The 20,527-nt window shown below is 43.0% G+C and overlaps 1 protein-coding gene and 1 pseudogene across 1 annotated transcript in view; both read left to right on the forward strand.

Moving 5' to 3' along the window:
• The first annotated feature begins 3,627 nt into the window (after positions 1-3,627).
• Mamdc2 (MAM domain containing 2) overlaps positions 3,628-20,527 on the forward strand; it is a 148,337-nt gene continuing 131,437 nt past the window's right edge. The window contains exons 1-2 of the mRNA XM_005063739.4: positions 3,628-4,026; positions 4,344-4,457. Of these exons, the coding sequence (XP_005063796.1) occupies positions 3,993-4,026; positions 4,344-4,457 (148 nt within the window). The 5' untranslated portion in view covers positions 3,628-3,992. The remainder of the gene's footprint in view (positions 4,027-4,343; positions 4,458-20,527) is intronic.
• LOC121140531 lies at positions 10,847-15,241 on the forward strand (annotated as a pseudogene).

Consider the following 20,527-nt stretch of genomic DNA (forward strand, 5'->3'; position numbering starts at 1 on the left):
CAAGGGCTGATGCACGCAACTCCTAGATTCTCTGATTCCTTCCTCAACCCTCTGCTTCCTTCTACAACACCTCTTCCTTCTATACAAAGGTCTATGGTAGGCATGCTGTGTTCCTCATGCCCTCCAAGAAAGGATTTTCCATCTCAGCCACTGGGAATATTGCTATCACATGATCTCCAGCTATCCACTTCTTCTCGTCAGTCTCAGCACTAGGAGCCCCCTTGCTCAAGATCTTTCTTGCCTCAAGAAAGGCCATGTCCAGTGACGGACAGAGACAGGAGTACAAAGGCCAGCTCACTCCAGTCTATCATGGCTATTTTATCTTGAGTTTCTTTGATTAGAACATAGTTTGTGGGACTTGCATTCAAACTTTATTTGTCTCTTAGCCCTTCTCCTTCCGTCCATGGGCATTGATCCCAGGGTAACTCCCAGTAAAGTTCCTGTACACTGAGCTACACATCAGGTGGCCAACCTACACCAGTGGCTGAAGGATCATGCTATTATACACTGGGTTGGAATTTTACTCCACTGAGTTTGTGCTGATGTCTACTGATCCCGTTTTCCTTAAGTGGCCATAGGTAGCATGATCTTAAGGTTTTAAAACATATTTTTAATTATTTTGGCTATCTGCCTAGGGTTTTGAAATTTTTTAACTTCCCTACAACTTGGAACAGACACGTGAATCTGGGAAAATTCTAAATATTTCAGATATTCTATAGGTATCTGAGAAAAGGAGCACTGGTTTGGCAGTATCCTGAAAACAGTATCCTGAAGCTCAAGTGCATGTATCTGTCTCTAAATGTTTGCACCATCTATGAGCAAGAAACCACTAGGGAACATAAGACAAAGGAGGCTCCTGTGCTGGCTGGGTTTGAGTCTGCCTCTACCACCTGCCGGCACTGGACTTGGTATACCAGTTTCCCCATCCATTAAGTGAGGCTCGTTGTTCTAGTCAACTTGCTGTTATTTCAATGAATACCTAAGGTAACCAACTAATGAAGAGGAAAGCTTTCTTTAGGCTCACGGCTTTGGAGGTTTCTGCTTAAACCATGGTGGGGAAAACATGCCAGAGCAAAGCTGTTGACTTTATGACCAAGATTCTGAAGAGACAGAAGAACAAGCTGGGGTCTCACCGCCCCTCTAAGGGCACATCCCCTCCTCTTAATCTTCCATTATGTCCTCATAGCATTGGATTGGGAGCCTACCCTTTAACACAAGGGTAGAGTTGTTTGTTTTATACTTTATTCTTTGGCTCTTTGGGGGCCTGATATCCAGCTCCCAAATAAGAGACACAGAGTCTTATTCTTACTTATGAATGCCCAGCCCTAGCTTGGCCTGTTTCTAGCCAGCTTTTCTTAAATTATCTTTCAATTTCTGGGCTTTTACCTTTCTCTATTTCTATCTTTTCTTTCCTTCTTATTTCATGCCTAGCTGGGTGGCTGTGTGGCTAGCCCCTTCTTTTTTCACTCCTTGATCTCCTTTCTTTCATACCTCAATCTTTTCCCCCAGATTTCTCCTCCTGCTTATTGTCTCTGCCTGCCAGTCCTGCCTATCCTTTCTCCTGCCTTGCTGATGGCCGTTCAGATCTTTATTAGACAGGTACAGTAACACAGCTTCACTGAGTTAAACAAATGTAACATAAAAGAATTCAACACATTTTTAATTGTTAAACAAATATTCCACAGCATACATATAACACATCTTCCATTAACATTCCATAACACAAGTGTCTTTCAGGAACATTCCAGATCTATACTGTAATAGCAACCATATCAGCCTCCTATGAAGGTCAAATGAGATTACTTCTGTTAAATATTTAAAATAGCACATAAAATAAATGTTCATTTCCTCCTCCTACCTAAGGGAATTACAGTAAGTAGCATTGAGCGAATACGTTTCTGATCCTTGGAGTCATAACTCACAGAAAATTCATGAAAACAGGTCTCAACTTCAAAATAGGATCCCAGACGCATTCCCAAATTAAGGAGATGGCTATTAGGCTTTCCAGTACTACAGTGACACCAGAGTCAGGCATCAGACCTAACTGGGCAGCAAAGCATCTCTGGGGCCGAGCATTTCCACCAGTGGGAATGGGTAGTACAGAGGCCCGAAAGGACGCAGCTGGGCTGTCTGGCAGAAGGGAAGCAAGCCAAGCAGTTAAGGGCTGAGGAGCAAAGCGATGAGAAGAGGTTTAGAAAGACTTGACAGGTCCTTGTGAAGAATTTGGATTTGGGTAAATTATGTGGGAAATTGTTGGGTTTTAAGCAAAGATTGGCATGGCCCTATTTCTGTATTAAAGGCAAATCCTAATTACTGTATTAGGAAGGAAACATGGTGGGCCAGGCAGAAGAGGTGGGGAGATCAGGATCAGGAAGCCACTGTGGTGTCCCAGGTTGATAAAATGCCAGCATGGTTCATTCACGGCCTGACTGTGAACCTGGTATGATGTACATTCTGAATAGGGCAAGATTTGGCCTTGTCTTGGGAGGAAGAGAACAGTCAGGCATGACTCTTGACTCTGAAGCTTTTCTGTCCCCAGCAATTGGAAAATAACTCTGTTAACTTAGACGTGGAAGAGGAAGTTAGAGAATGTGAGTCACTGTCATTGTGACCTGTTAAGTACTAGACAACTCACAAGCATGGAAATGTAGGTGACAGTGAGGTGGGCATCCACAACGCTGATCTTCTGGGGCTAGGATACAGCTTGAGAGTCATCCACCAATGGACATATTTGCATCAGAGGCCCTGGGTGAGGCTCTGAAAGAGTGGTCAGAAAAGGAAGCCCGAGACTAAGGGAAGAGCTTTAGCTACTCTAGTGCCAAGGGTCAGGAAGAGAGGGCATCCAGACTCGAGGAGACAGCTGCTGGTGGAAGGGAGGGAAAACAGGCTTGAGAAGTCAAGCTGAAGGCAGTGAGCAGAGCCTTGACAGCTGAACAGTGACCCTCAGTGGTTCCAGGCCAGCCAAGGCTGGAAATTGATTAGAAAGGTACAGAATCATAAGTACTGAATTCGGGACTCAAGCATGAACCTCTTCAGAGGATAAAATACACAAACACAAACAAACAAACAAAAAACCCTACTCTAGTCACAGAATTGCCTACACAAATTTACACAGAAAATTAATGAGCAGAAACAAACAAACAAACCAATTCACTGGGTGAGTACACTGTTAGAGACTTGCAAATAGAGCTCACGGAAGTGACCCCCCCAACCTTCCACTATGATGGCTGTTTGGAGAAGAGGAATGCCCCCCATTTCACCGGACCAGGGAATGCTGAGCACCAAGCATGCCAGACATTCCTCTGGCTAAAAATGGGGGTACTATTCCAGGGTTAGCAACACTAGGCCATTAATTCTGAACCTTCTGAGAATTGAAGCCTATCCCCACCCCACCCCCACACCACCACCATATCCAAAATTTCCTCTAAAAAGCCCTAGCAGAATTCCATCCCCTTCGATTCTGAGGGAAAACGGTTAAAATTAGGATCAATCCCGAGAGATTGACAAACTAGATGCGGGGAAGGCTGTCCCCTGAAATAAGCTGTTTCCCACCGCGAGTGGGCGGGGCAGGAGCCTCTGGTCCCAACCCAGCAGAGGGACGGCCCCTTCCAAGTGTGTGCAAGAGGTCTGGTCCCCAGCTTTAAAATTCTGGACGCACCGCGTGCTGACCTCTCCTCTCCCCCCAGTGGTGGCTAGCCCTTCCCGAGTGTGCAGTTGTCTCCTCCCTGTCCAGCCCGGCGGCGGTCGTCCCGCGCCCAGCTGGGCTACAAGTGGCCGAGTACTGCAGCCTTGAGCAGCGCGCTCTGCACACGAGCCAGGTCTTGGCTTGCTGATCCGCGGGCTCTACGAAGCTGAGCAGCTAGCTGTTGCCTGTGGCATCTCCCGCTGGCCCCCAGCTCCCTGCCTAGCCCTCTCCCTTCCCTCGGAGCAGAGGGTCCTAGTGAGCCAGCAGCCAGCAGCCCTCTCAGGGTCTTCCTGCCCGAAGTGCAACTATGCTGCTAGGGGGAATCCTGCTGGTAGTGCAAGGTAAGAACTAACAGGAGACCCCCCCCCCAGGACGTACTGGAAACTCTCCCCTACTCGGGCTGGTAGGGTGGGGTTCCCGGTGTTGGCTCAGTCATCCTAGGGCTCTTCTGGACCCTTCGCAGTCACTAAGCTCCCTTCCCTGGTCAAGCCTGGGATGGGGGTGGGCGTGGAGTTTTACAGAGGAGGGTCCCTGGAGAGAGGTCATGCCTCCTTCTCACCCTCCTCACATGCCTCCCCAGCCTTCACCAGGTAGTCCCCAGGGCTGGCGCGATGCTGCCAGGCGGAAACCCAAACTGAAAGTCCCTTTGTGCCCGCAGCTTTGCAGCTTTCCAGTGCCCTGGACCTGCCCGCTGGCTCCTGTGCCTTTGAAGAGGGCACTTGTGGCTTTGATTCGGTGTCTGCATTTCTGCCTTGGATTCTAAATGAGGAAGGTAAGGGGGCTCGGGGGGGGAAAAGGCGGCTGAGGTGAACTTTCTTCATGGCTTGCCCCTTCACCCGCCCCCCCTCCCGGAAGTAAAGTTATCTTGGAGTTAGTTCTCTGTGGGGAAAAAAACCTGTGAGTCATGAAGGCTCCTTCCAAACCCTCCTGCAGCAAGGAGCGACCAGGAAAACTATGAGGAAGGGGACTGCTGCTGCATACCTGGCTCTGAGCAAGCACTCCTACCCCTCAGGACATCCTACTGAAAGGGACAAAGGGGAGGGGGGTCCTGCTAGTGATTGACACCCACTAGCCTGTGCCCCCTGCAGGCTACTAGCCTTTCTAGTCTTCAGCAAGCACGTGCCTGAGCTGAGAAAGTCGATGGGACCTTTCTTGGGAAGCTTTGCAGAAATGTTTCCACACTGTGCAAGGGTCATCAGTTCTAGGACCTCCCGCTTAAGTCCACCCCGCCGCAGTTTTGCCTCTTATTCATCCTTCACTGCCCAGTGTCACTGAACAAATGAGTTAACTCCAACAAGGAGTATCTGGAGTCACAGGGCTGGGGCCAGTTGGTCATAATCTCAGTACTCCGCACTGCTTGGGTTTCTGGAACAAAATTCAAATGAAAAGAAGTCTGATGCAGATGTGTCTGCTTACCCTTTGCTTACAGTAAAAACAACATGTCGATAGCGGGCGTTGGTGTCCCTCCTCCTTTCCTTTCTCTGTTCTTGTCACCATCATTTTGAAGGTTGATACTCTAGACCCTTTATTTGTGCTTGGAGTAGACTCTTAGAAAAGACATGCTGCCACAAGGGATGCCAGATGACCTTCCTCCCAACTCAGTTGTCCTCAAGTTCAAGTCATCCAGCCTGGCTCCCTGGAACAGCACCCTTGCTTAGGGTGTAGGAACTGTTGCCACAGCTCTCCCTGCCAATGAGGCTTTGGGAGCCTTGCCTACATAAGTTTCCCAGACCCAGACAGGTGGCTGATAATAACACTGGCATGAGAATCTGAGCCTTCAAATAGTCCCATGGTTGACTCAGTGAAGTGATCAGCTAGGGAAAGAAACCAGACAGTAATTGTCTTTGTGTCTTACACTTGCCAGGTCTTCCGTGCAGTTTGCTTAGGTGTACATGAAAGATCAACTTTCTGAAGAGGTTTTTGCCGTGCTGGTGGTTTTAGGAAAGACTTGAAGTTCATCCACCCCGTTCTATTCTCTGCTCTGGTTGTGTCTGAAAGATGGCTTTACCTATGTTATGGCAGTAAGTTTGGGAGCATTGTTCTTTAGTTTGCAAGGCTCCTCAAAGTTTCTTTAAGAAGGCACCAGGATGATCTAACCAGCATGTTCCAATAGTTTCCTTTCCCTTCTTGAGAGGCTGATTCAGCGGTCTGGATTGAGGCCTGAGAATTTCTCACAAGTTCCAAGGTATTGGGACTGCTGCTGCTTCTACTGATCTTGCTTTGAAAATCCCTGACTACCACTGTGTGTCCACACATGCATACTCACACACACACACACACACACACACACACACACACACACACACACCTATACCTATGCTGTTAGCCCTAAGTAAGACCAGGATCAAAATAAACCACTCACACAGACCTGAGAGTGAACAGCTCCCTGAATCTTGTGTCCTAAGTTCACTTGTGTTAGGCTGCTGCAAACCTAGGAAAAAAGAAATGAATATCTTTCTCACTGCCAGGAGTCTGAGTCCTTAAGTGCTCTCTATGGCCTATTGTCAGATGAAAACTGCCTCCCATCCAGAATCCTGGGTGAGCCTGCTGAGCACAGGACCCTCCCAGGTTGGCAGGAAGGGCTTGCATGGAGCTGGCATCTCTGCACCAATGTGGCTATTAAACAGCCCCCTCCAGGGAAAGCAGGAAGATGCCTTTAGGAAAAGGTGATTACAGTTTAATCACATAATAAAGGCACTGTGGCTCTTCCACTTTCTTTTTAATTCATCCCATTCTGAGGACTCCAGGGCACAGTGGGCAAGTTAAGCTTCCATCCTACAGCTCCAAGTTTTAAAGGGTGGAAGTTGGACATGACTGCCCACTACAGACGTTGGCCCCAATGCAGATGTGTGCCAGCTGCTGGACTTGCCTGTAAGGAGTGATCGCTGATAATTTCCCTTACTCTAGTTTGGGAAATTAAAGTAATAAAATTGTCCAAGGCTAAATTTGGGGAAGCTATTTGAAAACCTCCACTTTATTGCAAAAAACCTTTGAAAGAGATTCCAGATGCCTCTGTGTGCTGTATCCCCAAGAAATCTGTGAATGTCACAAACCTTTACCCACAAGTCCTTACAACACAAATAGCACTTCCTATATGTCCTTGGTCAGTAGGTTAACCTACCGTGGAGAGAGAAATGCCAATGCCCAGTGAAAAGTTAATTGCAGAAATCAATCTGCAAGTTAGAATTTCCTAAAAGAGAGGAAGGTCTTGGAATAGTTGATGAGCAACTGAAGTCACATAGCCCTATGAATCTATGTGAGGCCGTTTCCTGATTTATCTGAGTGTTAGATCTCTACACATTTCTAACTATCTGGTTCATAGTCATATATATATTTTTTTTCTACCTTGTCGAAGTAAGTGACATTATATCAGACTCAAATTAGAACTTGCTCTGAAGTCTTCAGTTTGAATTCAGTCTTAGGAAATAAGAGACCCATTTTATACTATAAAAACTTCTGCATTCATTTGCCATTAACAAAATCACCTTTACTCATTCCTCACTCAGGGAATACTAGATTCCTTTTGAGCAACAATCCTCAGCTAAAATTGAGAGTGTCCCTTCCACTTCCCTCCTGGCAGCTCTAAGGGCAGAAGCCCTTTGGCTGACTATTCTTGGAGACCAGACAGTCGGCCTCACAATTCAGATAGTACTTGAGTGGGCTTTGCTCTTGGTTTTGGCTTGCTATTACAGCCTTAACTCTCTAAGAAGCCATTAGCTGAACATAGGTACTATTCTTTTGCTTAGGCAAAGAAGTTAGATGATTCTGACTAGGAGAAGGCAAACAGGACATTCAAAGTGTTTATAAGGAAGATCTACTTTGTGTTTCCTTGATAGTGTCCAAGGAGGGGGACATTTCCTAATACAAGAAGCAGATGTGATAGCTTTTGTACCTCAGAGCGAACAACTATATGAGAGCTGGGAAAGCATAGCCAGGGGCAGAACAGGGGACATGGTAGAGTGTACTAATATCTCATTGGAATGATAGCTCTCTGTGTCTCTGTGTCTCTGTGTCTGTGTCTGTGTCTATCTGTCTCTGTCTGTCTCTGTCTCTGTCTCTGTCTCTGTCTCTGTCTCTGTCTCTCTGTCTCTCTCTCTGTCTCTCTCTCTCTCTCTCTCTCTCTCTCTCTCTCTCTCTCTCTCTCTCTCTCTCTCTCTCTCTCTCTCTCTGAGACCCCTCTCCTACACCCAGACTCTTTCCTTGTTTTTTAACAACACTTGCCATTGGCCATCTGAGTTTCAGTTCTGCACACAATCATGTGCCAGCTATTATTAATAGTGATAAATCCTGCCTGATGTTTCTTGAGGCCCAGCTAGACCCTAAGTCTGGCAAGAATCCCAATGGGATTTTATGGAAGAGGAAGCTGTAGTTTCCTTCACTGTGCTGACCTTGGAAGGCCACTGTAGCATCCCACCCAGATATCACCAAGTTGTCAAAGAAGATCTTGTCCCCATTGGTCCTGTATTACCCATGCTGGCCATTTTGTACAGCTTTCCCAGCAGAAGCTCCAGTTACCTATAACCCTGCTGGATAGAAGCAGGAACCTGGAATAAGTCTAGAATGTTCCTCGGGTGCCTTTCAAAATGACATTGACTGTAAAAATTTGGCTAAATTTCTCCTGCTGCATCAGATGCAACTCTTTGGTGTTGCTGCTGCCAGTTTGAGCATGGGCCTGAGCAACTTGGATCCCACTGAGGCTCTGCATATGGTGTAAGAGCTGGACTTCAGAGGCGGTCCAATGCAGGCTATCTGTTTTTTACACTGTAGTCTAGACAGGCTAACACTCATAGTTTAGTTCGAGGTCCATGGCAACCCCAGGGCAGGGCCCTGTCTCTTCTGCTAGATACCATTCCTTTCCTCTGCATAGCTGGTGAACAGTGAGCCCTGGCTTCCAAGCCTCACAGTGTTTGTTGGTAACACTTCATCAAAGATCCAGTTTGATGTTTAACATGTGGAAGAACACAGATTCCCAAATGTTTTATTTAGGGGCTATCACACCCACAGAGAACTACATTTTAATGTCATATAAAGATATATTTATTCTCTCCAATTCGTAATGCCTGCATGCAGTCTTATGGAGTGTAGGAAAAATCTTGGCCCATAACTGGGACTCAATAGGGAGTTGAATGAACGAATCCAGCATCTGACCATGAAAAGACCCTTGTGCCATTTCCCATGTTCTACTGTTTTTCCTTCACCCTCAAAGACAGTTCCTTATCATGAGAAGAAGCTTGAGAAGGTGGTTAGAAACCAAGACTGCCAGCTTATATTAGAGCCAGGCAGTTCCTTCAAGGGTGGTTGTCTTAGTTAGGGTTTTTATTGCTGCCATGAAGCATCATGACCAAAAACAAGTTGGGGAGAAGAAGGTTTATTTGGTTTATACTTCTAGATAATTGGAGGAAGTCAGGCCAGGAGCTCAAGCAGAGCAGGAACCTGGAGGCAGGGGCTGATGCAGAGGCCATAGAGGGGTGGTGCTTACTGGATTACTCACTCTGTTTTCTTTTAGAACCTAGGACTACAAGCCCAGGGATGGCACCATCCACGATGGGCTACACCCTCACCTATCAACCATTAGTAAATACAATGCCCTACAGACTTGCATGAAGCCTGGTCTTATGGAGGCATGTTCTTTATTGGGGTTACTTCATCTCTGATGATGTTAGTGTATGTCAAGTTGACATTAAAATATCCAGCACAGTAGTGTTCATTATTTTTCATCTCTGAACCTCAAAAGAAATATAAAGGGCCTGGAGAGATGGCTTGGTGGCTAAGAGTGTTGGCTGCCTTTCCAGAGTCCCTGGGTTCAATTCCCAGCACCCACATGACAGCTCATAACCGTCTATAACTGCAGTTCTAGGCGATCCAATGCCCACTTCTGGCCTCTATGAGCACTGCACACTGTGCAGGCAAAACACCCAAATATACAATAAAATGACAAAAATAGGAATAATAAAAATACCTGCCTTATAAGATTTTTGTGAAGATTATTCACACTGACACACTAACACACAGTGACCATTGTATGATACACATAACCTGATTCTCACACTATCACCAGATTTGTATCTTAGCAACATTACACACACACACATACATACACACATACACACACACGCGCACACACACACACACACACACACACACACACTCATTCTTCTAACTCAGCCTTCCAATACAGATTCTGGGGTATGAGGATGTGTCTTTTGCATGGAGCTTTTTGTCACTTGCTTTTCATTACTTCCAGAGGGCAAACCTTCTTATTGTTGTGTGTTAAACCCCTGTGAGCTTCATCTAACGTGCGTGCTTGGAAGATACATGTTTGTAAAGAAACAGGACTGCTTCTCACACCTAGCTTGACATCTCTTTCAGCAGCTCACAACTCTTTTCTTTATAATTCATTATTTACTCTCTGCCCCTTACTCTTCTTCCCATCCCACCGGTTCTCCATTTTATCTGTCTCACAGAGCTGAGGTCTCAACCTCAATTAGTTCTTGTCACTGACGGAGGCAGTACCTCCACAAGACTCCCAGGGTACTGATATTCACTCCTTGGCCTCGGGCAACCTTCTGACCTAGACCTTTCCTGTCTGCCAACCTGCTTAGGAGATATCTTTCCTAACCACTCCTCTTGGGATTTAGCCTGGACAGCTTCTGCCTGGCTCGCTGGCTGATGGGACAGATGCTCTCAGTATGGTCAGCCTCCCTCCAGGCCAATGTCCAGGCTGAGTCCCTCCCCTCAGATTGGAGTGTTGACTAGGAGCTGTTCTCTGGGTCCTGGATTTCTCCCCCAGAGATGTCTGGGAATTTTTAGGATGTTTTCTTTCTCTTAATTACAGAAGTCAGCCAAGGTCACAGGATGCTGTCATGGGACTTTGTGTTTGCTTTGCCATCCTCAAATTTCTTAACCTACAATGACCTTGTTTTGTAACATGTGTGCTGACATATAATATTCAACAAGAGTTCTGGTTCTTTCTGAGTGTCATGGTTTATCTCAACACTCAGAAACTTGAAGAGTGAGAGGTCAAGACCCACCTTAGCTATAACTCAAGGTCCAGGAGTATGTGTCTCAACAAAAGCAAAAGGAGGTGGGGGAGAGAATGAAGAGGTTCTTTTTTAAGACTATATTTATTTATTTTAATTTTATGTGCATGTATGTCTGTGCATCCTGTGGCTGAAGATCACGTGGCCAGAAGAGGGCGTCAGATCCCCAGCACTGGAGTTACAGGTGGTTGTGTGGTTGTGTACCACCATGTGGGGGCTGAGAACAAAACTTAGGTGCTCCGGAAGAGCAGCTCTTAGCTTCTGAGACACCTCTCCAGCCCCAAAGTTCTGTTTTTTTTAACTCCTTATCCTTAAAATATCAGTGTTTCTTTTATTAGGTTACCTATAGACTGGTCCTATCTCTATCTTATGTAACAAGCTTGATGTTCAAGAATTTGAGTAAGATCTAACTGTGCTAATAGAGGTTTTGGCATTTCAATAAGTAGAGCTAACTGGTGATGGACTCTTCTTGGACATTGCAGATGATTAACCTTGATTTTCATACCTGTCATGTTTTTAATACTCTTCTTCAATTTTTTATATGCTTACCCAATCGAGTATGTCCCAAAGATTTATTCACTCTGATCTGGAGTCTTTGACTCTCTATCAACTAGAAGACATGGTACTGTTGCATACTGAAGAACATGTTACTAGTGAAATATGAACAAGTTATTTAAGAGCCAGAGATTTCTGTCCCGAATGCTTCCCCACCCCATTCCACCTGGACATTGATTCTCAACACTGGTTGGACAGCACCTGAACATTTGTTTTCATGTAATCGTGTCCAGCTCCTATTCCAAAGGATTCTGATTTACTGGGCCAGAAACAGGACCAAATTTCACACTGTTAAATAAGCTGACTGGCTGGCTGACAGACTGACTGACAGATTGACATGAATCTGTGGTTGAAAACTGAGTGTGAGGATAGTCGCCATTCCATAAAACCTTCAGGTACAGTAAAGAAGAGACACCATCTTATTAGAAACCCTTTAATGATTATCATCTGTCCCCAAAGTTCCTGTATCAGCATTCACAGAATTCATGATCTGCTTCAAATTATGTTTCTATCTTTCTCTCCTACTGATCTCTAGTACACTCTTTACACTTCTTCTTTCTCTTGTCTCTGGCTCTGATAACACTGTTCTCTGCAGCTGCCTTTCCATTCTCTTGTTCTACTCTTGCCTATGTTAAATGCTGTTGTGGCTGGAGTACGATTTAATTGTTTAATGTAGTTGGACTTTCTTTGGAACCGCCAGCCCCCAATAATGACACAGAGACTTATTAATTATGAAAGCTTGACTTTTAGCTTAGGCTTGTTCTCAACTAGGCTTTATAACTTAAATTAACCTGTTTATATTCGTCTACCTTCTGCCACACGGCTTCTTATCTCTCCTTTCTGATATATATCCAACTTCCTCAGTGTCTCACTGGCATCTCTTGCAGCTCCAGTTCCTCCTTCTGCCTGGAAGTCCCGCCTAACCTCTCCTGCCTAGCTATTGGCCATTCAGTTTTTTATTAAACCAATCATAGTGATACATCTTCACAGTGTACAAAAAGGTTATCCCACAATTATTTAGTTATGTCAACTCAAGGGTCTGTATGTTAAAGGCTTGGTCCCTAGTGTCTAGTGTATAGAACTGGGAGAGTGGGTTGGAATATGGGAAGTCCTTAGGTGCTAGGGACATGTACTTGGAAGGGACTGTAGGACCCTGCCTGTCCTTTTTCTGACTGTGTTTATTCCAGATATGATGGCTTTGCTCTTCTGTGCCCTCCCAGCATGATATGTTACCATCAAGAAGTCACACAAATTGGGCTACCTAACCTTGGTCTTGAACCTTCAGAAACTGCAAACTGCATGATTCTTTTTTATATGTGAAACTAGCTTCCTCTAGTATTTTATTGCAGTACTGCAAAGCTGAATAATGCAAATGCCATAGATGCTTTAAAGCCCAGTTACTCATAAGACATTCCACAATCATCCCAGATAAATGAGGCATTTCCCATCCCTCCCTTTACATAGAGCTCTCCACTTTCCATCCTGTCAAATCTTATTAGTGCCTCCTATTGGAGTCTCCACCCCTTCACCTCATCAGAAGCTTGATGGAGACTATATGGCAATAGCCAACACCCTGCGCTTAATCAATCTCCAATGTCCTTTTGAAAGTAGATGAAAAACCCTCAGCACTTTTATTTGTAGTGAAAGAGGTTATGTTTAATAGTCCTTCCTACTGGATGAATTCAAAGATATTAGAGGCTCACATTGTAATTTACAGATGTAACAATGAGGCAGCATACACTTATGCCTGGTCTGTGATATGTCAGTGTACAAATAGCTCTTGCATTATTCTCCATCAAGGTTCCTGCATGCCTTGACCCTCTGCCATTGTAAACAACCACAGTGCAGGCTTGAGAGCTCTTCTGTTGGCTTTGAGAAGTCGTTTTTTGGCCAAGGATTACTAGACTTTGAACTACCTCTTGGAAATAGTGTTTCTAATGAATTCATATGTGAGGTGTCTGCCCATTTTGATGGGGAGAAGCAGAGATGGATATTCGTTCGCTCCAGGGAGGAAGTTTCTTATGTAGGAATGTGACATCTAAGGAAACAAGAGGATAGAGTGTGTGGTCATTAAAATCTGCTGAAATGACTGATTTTGCTTTATGTCCTTGTGAGATTCTGAGGCTAAGAAGGAAATAAGGAAATAATCAAGCAATGTAATTCCAGAGACCCATAGCATCATGAATGAATCCTATATTCTATAGGAAATGGCTGTTAAAGAATACTTATCCTATCAGCAAGCTTTGGAGTCCCCATTGGGAGCTATGTTAGTAGATGGGGGATACGTTAAATGGGGTACATGTGTGTGGAGTTCATAGACACAGGCCCTGTCCTTGGTGGCAGTCATAGACCAATGTGACTAAGCAAGTATCAATAATTTATGGGAGAGATCAGAAGGAACTCTGCAGTCATGAATTATAATTGCAAATGGCAAAAATGGCTGTTTAGGTAAAGCAGAAGGGAACCATTTTGAAGGGAATCAATCAGTTCTCAGCACCAATAAGCTCTCTAGAGGACTGTATTTGAGTGAGAATTATGAGATGCAAGATCTTACTAGAACTACTTATATGAACTTTCTACTAGACATTGGTTACTCCACTGCTGGACCTGGTCCATTCAGTAGCTATGAGACTACTCTGTGTAGGAGGACCTTAAAAGAGGGACACCAGCTGATGACTGTTTAGTAGTCTGAGAGGTGATATGGGGAGCAGAAAAGTTGTATGTGAAAGGGAAGCAATGAGCAAAATACTACATAGTAGATTCAATTGGCAATGCTGGATGAGTTGTTGGGTGTCCTTAATGAGTCAAGGAAATAGACCCTCAGATTTCTAGTTTGGGATGGTGGTGCTAAGATTTGGAACAAATTCAAGAGAAACCTCATAGTTAAGATAGGGAAGGCTATCATATCTTCTAAGCTGCTTGGAAAAGATCCAAGTGGGGGTCTCTAGCAAGTTTTTGATGTAATAATCTATAGTCACTCCATTCAGGTTAGCCTGCAGCAAGTTTCTCTTGAGATCTGCCTCCTCTATCCCTGGGTCTGGCATAATGCTGAATGCTCCTGAATGCTAGATAATCGAGTTTTGACCTGACATTTGAGTACTTATCGGGATAATGAGGAGTCAGGCAAAAAGCAGAGATTATGGTGCTGAAACAGATTAATAACTAACTTAGTGATTTGTCCTGAGACCCTTCAGCACATTCTACCTGTCCAGCTGGAGATGATATGTTACATTGACAAGCCACAAGATTGGGACCTCATGACAGCCCATAATCAAGGTGGCGTATCCTTTTTGAGAATTCACTTTCCTAAAGACTGACTACTACTTCAAATCACCTAAGGCTGCACTTACAACAACAATTTATCATCCAAATATTAACAGTAATGACAGCATTTGTCTTGATATTCTAAGATCACAAGGGTCTCCTGCCTTAACTTTTCTAAAGTTATTTTATCTGTTTGTCCACTGCCACATGATCCAAACACAGATGACCCCCTAGTGCCTGAGGTTACACAGATCTATAAAACAGCAAAGAGAAATACAGCACAATTTCTCAGGAATGAACTCAGAAGTATGCCATGTGACACTATCTGAAAGCCAGAAGAATCTGCATTATAGCTGTAATAAACTTTAAATTACTGCTCCTTTTTTGATTTTCTTATCCAGATGCTCCCCATCAGACCTCATCTCTTTTTTATTTTACTTTTTGTTTACCTCCTTCCATTCAGTCACATGCTCATCAGAGAAGACTAAAGATCTTTGGACAATAACTGCTTCAAGGAACTATAAATAGTTACAAGAGAACAGTTGTCCAAGATTAAGAACTTAAAAAAAACAACTGGAGCATGTGTACTATATGGCCAACATCTTCACTCTAACTTGGTTACAGTACTAAAATTATTACTCTAACATGCTGAAGAAACCATCTGAGAGGGGGGGCGTGGGGGGGGACCACGGGGAATGAATGGTTACTCAGTCATCAAAGGAAACAGTATCAATTCTTGTTTAAGTCCTCCACTGTTAGAGATTTGAAGTTACATGATATAACTGGTGGGCCTAGAGGGTTGGTATTAATTATAACATCAGCAGAACACAAAAGGTGATGTATTTGATGCCTGTCAGTAAAGGAATGACCTGCCTGCTCTTGTTCTACAGAGAATGGCGATGGGAAGTCAATCACCCTTTGTATTCCAAAACAGGGTCTTAAAACATTTTGTAGTTTTCATTTAAATTATTAGGACACTTGGAGCTATTACTTGATCTATCTTCTAGCGCTGTCAAATATAACACTTAATAAATGATGCAAGTTGTCAATGGATGAGTGATCAACTAATAGCTCTTCTAGTAATTGATTTATTTTTCTTCAATAAAGCTGAAGAAACCAATGGTGGAGAAACGAATCTGAAAGTCATTTGCAGTCTGGGGCAGAGAGTAGCTACAGAGTATCCAAACACACAAATAACAGCCAAAATTTTGATCACAGATGACAGAGTCACCTAGAGAGGCTGGATTAGATGATAACAGCAGGAGGTGGAGAAAGATGAAGGATGCTCAGGGCACAAGCAGAACGTATTCAATGGAAACTACTGCTGTTTGGTGAAAAATTCTAAGCAAAAATATTTGCATTTTAGAAGAGAGGTTCAGTTGTTGTGTTTTGTTTAGGAAGTGGAGACCAGAGATTGCTTGTAGACTGGGGGAAGGACCCAGCAAAGAAAGAGGATTCAACAGAGAGAGTTCAAATCAAAAGGATGCCAGAGGATGATTTGGTTCTAAGGGAACTGCAGTGACAGAAGATATTCTAGTTGTCAGTGGGAAGTGGAACAGGAACCCCATGACATAGTCAAGTGGTGTTTAGGGTCTGTGACATAAAGCCAGCAGCACTGAATAGTGCCTGCCAAGCACAGGCATCACCCTTATCTCTGATTATCTTAAGGGTAATGTAACCAATTAGTAAGTTTACAGAAATTAAAACAAAGCCAACACAGAGAGGGTTGTCAGCCACAAACCCTCCTGGCCACAAGGGCTTGAGTTTCTGTGGGCCCTGGACCATCTACCCTAGTATGTATGATGGCACCTGTACACTTGCAGAGACCAGCACCAGGGAAGGCAAATTGGTAGACTTCATGCCATTCTGGAGGTTATGGAGAGCCTATAAAAAATATTGGTGAGGCTACAAATCCTAACCCTCCCTACAATTTCTCAGTTACAGCTAATATGCTTCCCATGCAGTCATGAGCACTTGGGAAGGAAACAGCAGAGGCAGGAAAATATACTTTATTTTCTCCATAGCAGATAAGAGTTTTTCTTTAGAGCCATTTGGAGGATTCACTTCTGAGGTCTGAGTGTAATCTTGGAAGAAAACTCCAGGGAACTTCATGGCCTGACCTATCATACTTTGGCAGTTTTATGGGATACTCCTGAACTTCAACTTCATCTTGTCTTACTGAAGAAGAATCGAGAGTATGCTCAGCTCAGCATGCTTGCAAGCTGCTGTCCTACCAGATGCACAAGTCAGTGCTTATTTTCTGTTCCTCATAGAATGGCGATGCTGCTGTGCAGCAGTGTGATCTACAGCTTAGCAAGATGCTCAGAGAAATTTCCATGCCTTATTTGAGAACATTCTGCCTTGCTGCCAAAGAGAGCTAAAGTGTTGTTTGGGGCTGTGCTTATGAGGAGATGGCTTTAATATGCTGTGCTTCCCAAGAAACTGCTCCATGTGCTTGCCGGTGTCTTAGAACTGAGGCTATCTAACTCATAATTACAAATGAGGAGCTTTTCTTCCTTTAGCCTTTAGGGCATTCTTTTTCCGTAACTTTGGAAAACACACACATCACACGTACACACACATACATACATACATATATGTATATATACATATACATGTATATATGTATATATAGATATAGATATATGTGGGTCAAATTCTGAAGGATTTTCTTTTGAAATGTGTTTTGATCCTTCAACAAGCAATTTTAAAGCTTAAAGTTTATTGAAAGAAATGTTTTGTGTTCTATTGCAAAGCCTAAAAAAATGGGAGTAATTGTTGGATATCACTTTGTTTCTGAAACATTTTCCCTTGTTTACAATTGTTCATGGGAAATACATGAATAGTGTGTGTGTGTGGTGGGGGGAGAGAACTTGAGAAAGAGAGAGAGAGAGAGAGAGAGAGAGAGAGAGAGAGAGAGAGAATCAACACTGACAGTGTCCTCTTGAATTCATATTTGCTACACAGAAAAGAAAAGAAAAACATGAGTACATCCTGAGTTCTGTAGAGATAATCAGCCTTTCATCTTTGTTGTCGACATAAACTATAGCACCTACCCATAGTCTGTCCTGACATTGAATAGCATGAGAGAAATGCTGCTGGAGATGCAGCCAAAGAGGCACTGTGCTGCCATGTGATATGATTCACTCCAAGCTTGGGCTCATAAACCAGGTCTTATCTGCTTCATTAGCATGTGCTTTTTAAAGGGTGTTAAATTGAAAAGGAAAATATGACAGCATTAAGGCATAAATCCCAAGTTTTGGGCCATTGCAGATGAAGACCATGTCAATAATTATCAATGATGCCTTGATTTCTGTCGTGCTCAAATGGCCCTCTTGTCTGTCGAGCATGCTGCGAAGCAGCTTGTGAGAGAAGACAAGAATGATGTATTATTCGTAGAAGATCTGGAAGTGGACAGTTAGAATGTTTCCCATTGCTCCTAACATCTCTCCAGCTTTCCACAGCAACAGCTACTCAACAATAAAATGTTATCGAAAGAGGAAAGGGAGCAAAAATAATTTTCAGTTTTAGTTAACCTTTCTTATTATTTTGGTAGTGTGGAAGTCCTCTGTATTCTTGCAAATGTGTTCCTATCATAAAATAAGTTTGTACACATAGTGAGGCTTAATATTAGCCTGGTTATTGAGGAAAATTAAAAAAGGAATAGACGCTATTCTCCATCACTCCATGATGTTAACTGCAGCCATGTCCAAGACATCCTGAGTTTGAGACTCAGCATGATTTAAGTACCTTCTCTTGGAGACATTTGATTACCGAGCAAAGCTGGAGTGTATTCTGTAGGGATTCAAAGGACCAGTCTCCTTTTAGTCTCTGCTACCAACCAGCAGACGTGTTGCAGCATGTTTGCTGTTAAGATGCCCTGGAATGCAAGAACATGGCATCTTTTAATTTTGCCCTTACCTCTCATTTCAGAGTTTCTAAACAAACTCTAACACCAAAGGGCCATTTCCTGAGTATTTCACTACTGATGAAGACCCAGTAGGAAGGTGAATGATGTCAATCATCTTCTAAAACACTTATTAAGGCCTTATTACATGTTAGATAATACAGTAAAGTTTCAGCTCACCGTGTTCTTGCAGTGACCTACAAGGAAGATGGTCCTTATAGATGGAGAAATTGGAGACTAGAAATATTTTAACATCTATAGAATCATGAAGCAAGGAACTGATGGCTCCTAACAAACGTAGTGATAGAAACAATGATAATTGCGGAAACAGCTACTGGGTGTGTGAGTGATTTCTCCTATCTGAGTCTTGGTCTGTGTGTTTTATGTTAAGTCATTTGAACTTCTGAGCAGCTCAGAGAGCTGGGTCTTATTTTAGGGTTGTAGAAAATAAAGTCTGCTAAAACAGGTCATGGATTTTCTGTTCCAATCTGAGTTCTGTGAACAAAGTAACATTTCATTTTATTCACATTATTATTGTTGCTGTTGTTTAGTTCTGGGGATTGACTCCAGAACCCTGAATATACTAGCAAGTGTTCTAACTCTAAACTACACTCCAAGTCCAGGAAATAGAAATTTTAGTATTTATGTGTGAGATTGGAAACTTGTCCATAAGTTCTGATATAACTAAGACAACCATGTACGAGCTTTATTTCTCCTGCATTTTCTGTGCATAGAGCCTCCCCCACCAAATAAAGTCTAATTTAAGAAAATTTTATGCAGGTCTTTTTTTTTAGAAATAGCACAGGGGCCTGGGATGACAGAAGAATTTAAGGTTTGGTTCCAACTAAAATGAGATTAACTTGAAAACTCATGTGAGAGTCTCCCACGCAGAGTCCCCATGACTGCTTTGTGTTCCCTGGACAAAGTCCAGAGTCACTTAGGTTTTTGATAAACTTGATAGTCTTGTTTTGAAAATGTGTCAGGAATCTTTTATGCAAAAAAGGTAGAAATGTAGTATTTGTTTGCCTTAGGGATATGAACAGGACATACCATATAAGCCTAAGGACAACAAATCTTTTTGATTTCAGAATAAAGGGAGGGGTGGAGTTAGTCTGTCTTTCTGTCTTTGCAATCTATATACTGAGCATGTCTTTTGATTCATAGCTAGTCCCTGAATTTGTCTTTAATCCTTACAACTCTCTGTAGAATATATTCTTTATTAAGAAACTGAGAGTCATAGAGAATTAAATATTTACAAAGTTTTTTTCATAAGATACTATATATATGTATATATATATTAGGAAAAAGGATAATAAAGATTATGGTCTATTAAAATAGATGTCTTTAGCTTATTTTCATTTCATTTTATTTCACTGCCTTCTTATGGTAGGTAATGAGAGTGACAATGCTGGGTAATAAGCATTCCTGCCCTTTAAAAGCTCAACACATCTCAGAGATTTGTGTGCATCCATGTTTACTTCTACCTTATTAATGATAGACAATAAGTGACTAGCCTAGATACCCATCAACAGATTAATCAACAAAGAAAATGTGGTGCATACACAAAGTGGGATATTTTTTTCAAACACAAAGAATAATGAAATCATGACACTTGGAACATGGATGGACAGGGAAATCATTATGTTAAATGAAATCAGCCATAGTCAGAAAGACATTTGTAGAAATCAGAGATGGTGTGACCTTTGGCTTTGTTGTTTTGCTGGGTTGTTCTGGTGGTTTGGGGGTCTTAGCTTCCACACGACTGCATTTTATGTATATAGGGTATGCATGACTTATATCAGAAGATAGTGTTGGATACCCCAGAACTGGAGTTACAGATGGTTAAGAATCACCATGTGGGTTGCAGTCATTGAACACCAGTCCGCTGAAATTGCAGCCCATGCTCTTAACCACTGAGACACCCCTCTAGCATTCCATATAACTTTTAAGATGGCTTTTCTATTTCTGTGAAGACTGGCATTGGAATTTTGTTGAGGATTGCAGTGAATCTGTAGACTTCTTTTGGTACTATAACCATCTCCATAATATTGATTTTTCTAGTTTATGATCATGGGA

The sequence above is a fragment of the Mesocricetus auratus genome, unplaced genomic scaffold, assembly GCF_017639785.1.
Source record: "Mesocricetus auratus isolate SY011 unplaced genomic scaffold, BCM_Maur_2.0 Super-Scaffold_4256, whole genome shotgun sequence".
NCBI classification, from domain to species: Eukaryota; Metazoa; Chordata; class Mammalia; order Rodentia; family Cricetidae; genus Mesocricetus; species Mesocricetus auratus.